The sequence below is a fragment of the Selaginella moellendorffii genome, unplaced genomic scaffold (assembly GCF_000143415.4).
Source record: "Selaginella moellendorffii unplaced genomic scaffold, v1.0 SELMOscaffold_21, whole genome shotgun sequence".
In the NCBI taxonomy this organism is placed as follows: domain Eukaryota; kingdom Viridiplantae; phylum Streptophyta; class Lycopodiopsida; order Selaginellales; family Selaginellaceae; genus Selaginella; species Selaginella moellendorffii.
Genome location: NW_003314282.1, coordinates 1,351,318 through 1,353,692, shown reverse-complemented (window position 1 = coordinate 1,353,692; position 2,375 = coordinate 1,351,318). Strand labels below are relative to the sequence as shown.

Sequence of the window (2,375 nt, the reverse complement as noted above, 5' to 3'; positions counted from 1 at the left end):
CTACATGTTAGAGTCTCCACTTGAATTCCTACAAGCTTGCAACAATCAGCTCCAACATTCCAACTACTTGGGAATGGATATGAGAGCTTGATGTGAAGCTGAGATTTCAAGAGATGGCTGAGGCCTTTGCCTGACTTAATTATATTCTTACCTTTGGTTACTTTTAATCAAACTGATCAACGATTTTATTGACAAATATTTTTTTATAAAAATAAAATATACAGTCATGCCGGCTTTGATTCCATTTATAATTGTTTTAAAAAATGTTTAGGGCGGCATTCCGTTTCAATTTTCTTGGACCACCAAACACTAGCCAAGGAAAGAAGAAAATGGCCACAGCCTTGCTACTGTTGCTGCTCCTACTCGGACCCAGTGAGGCAATCCCAGGTGAGCTTCATTTTTTAGGATCTAAAGTAGTCAAGATCTCTGGATCTAACATCATCCATGATCTTCCAAAGTTCACAATCATCGCTACCACTACTACCCAATCGGCGTGAACTATGGTCAGCTCGGCAACAATCTCCCCGTGCCGCTCAAGTCCGTGGAGCTCATCCGGCAGCTCAAACTCGGGAGAGTCAAGATCTACGATGCAAATCCTTCGATCCTCTCCGCCCTGGCGAACACGAGCGTCAAAGTGACGGTCATGGTGCCCAACCAGCAGATCCCGAGCGTAGCATCCAGCCAGAGCTTCGCGGACGAATGGGTTAAGTCCAACGTCACGGCGTACTACCCATTCACTAGAATCCGGACGGTTCTCATCGGGAACGAGATTCTCTCGGACTTTAGCATCCGGCAATCCACATGGCCAAAACTCGTGCCGGCCATGAAGAACATCCACAGATCTCTTGCCAAGCTCGGGCTCCATCGCAAGATCAAAGTTAGCACTCCTCACGCGCTACTAAACGTTCTCCAGGGCTACGTCTTCCCTCCTTCCAATGGAACTTTCAGGGACGACATAGCCGAGCCAATCATCCGCCCCATGCTGGAGTTTCTGCACTCCACAAACTCGCCCTTCTTCGTGGACGCGTATCCCTTCTTCACCTGGGAGTTTAACCGCGCCACCGTTCCCATCAACTTTGCGCTCTTCAATGGATCCGGAACTCCATACCGGGACCCCGGGAATGGCCTCGTCTATGACAATCTGCTCGACATCCAGCTCGACTCGATCACCGCCGCCATGGCCAAGCTCGGCCACGAGAGCGTGAAGCTCGGCTTGGCCGAGACCGGGTGGCCAACCAAGGGTGGAATCGACGAGCGAGGCGCCAACTTTTACAATGCCGCGCTCTACAATCGCCGCCTGGCCAAGAAGCTCGCAACAAAGCCTCCGCTCGGCACTCCAAAGCGACCACACCAGCAAATCCCAGCTTTCATCTTCGCGCTCTTCAATGAGAATCTCAAACCCGGCCCGGTCACCGAGAGAAACTGGGGACTCTTTGCGATTGCAGACAATGGTTCCACCGCGATTCAAAAGTACGAGATCGATCTTACTGGCAGGCTTAGCGATGGTGACTACAAACCCATGGCATTGCCGCCACCCGAGCCTTTACCAGGTACTGCTAAGATATGGTGCGTTGCTAACCAGAGTGCTTCGACTAGCCAGCTCCAGGGTGGCATAGATTTTGCTTGCGGCCCGGGTGGTGTCAATTGTAGCTTGATCACTGATCCCGGCCAACCTTGCTTCTTGCCAAACACCACAATCTCTCACGCCTCGATCGTTTTCAACGCGTACTACTTTCTCCAGAGGACGAACGGAGGGAGCTGTGTTTTCAACGGGGCTGCGTTTCTAACTTCCAGCGATCCAAGTAAGATCAAAGCTCTCCTTATTTTCTCTTTGAATGCTTTTCTTTTTTTCTTCTTTGTGTTCTTTTACTTCTGAGAGGTGTGCTCCATGCTTCAGTGAAAGAGTTGCATTGAATTTGAAGTACATCGTAAAGGAATTACTGATGTTTGTCCTCGTGATTGATAACGATTGCATGTACTGCATTCTCAGGCTACGCATCATGCGAGTATGCTCCAACTATTATCTGAGCGCTATGATCCTGGAGAAGTCAACTCACAAATTATGTTTCACACAAAACCAAAAGATTGAAAACTGGTGATTGCTTCTTCAAGTTGAAACATGATTGAAATGGAAAGCTCGCAGGACACTAACTTCCTTTAAACACTTTTAACTCTCTCTTGTACCTCTTACTCCGTATTTTCAGTGGCTGCTTTGAAACGTAGTGTAATTTAAATACAAGTTTTATGATGGCTGAAAACATTGATCGTGCTTGTTTCTACTTTGTGGGTGGAACTTGTGACGCAGACAAATTCAATATGAGGAATTTGGGCTCAAACTCGAGCCAAAACGTTAAGTATTTGATGGATGGAAAGGC

The 2,375-nt window shown here is 48.0% G+C and overlaps 1 protein-coding gene across 1 annotated transcript; it reads left to right on the top strand.

Annotated features, from left to right (window-relative positions):
* Positions 1–295: 295 nt before the first annotated feature.
* Positions 296–2,138, top strand: LOC9637955 (probable glucan endo-1,3-beta-glucosidase A6). Its single transcript, XM_024678030.1, has 3 exons — positions 296–387; positions 459–1,802; positions 1,991–2,138. Exons 1-3 carry the CDS (start codon positions 330–332, stop codon positions 2,026–2,028), a joined length of 1,440 nt encoding a protein of 479 aa, XP_024533798.1. The 5' UTR covers positions 296–329; the 3' UTR covers positions 2,029–2,138.
* The last annotated feature ends 237 nt before the right edge of the window (positions 2,139–2,375 follow it).

Coding starts and splice junctions, on each gene's coding strand:
- LOC9637955 (XM_024678030.1), top strand. CDS start 330: ATGGCCACAGCCTTGCTACTGTTGCTGCTCCTACTCGGACCCAGTGAG. Junction 388..458: donor ACCCAGTGAGGCAATCCCAG/GTGAGCTTCATT, acceptor GATCTTCCAAAG/TTCACAATCATCGCTACCAC. Junction 1,803..1,990: donor TCTAACTTCCAGCGATCCAA/GTAAGATCAAAG, acceptor CTGCATTCTCAG/GCTACGCATCATGCGAGTAT.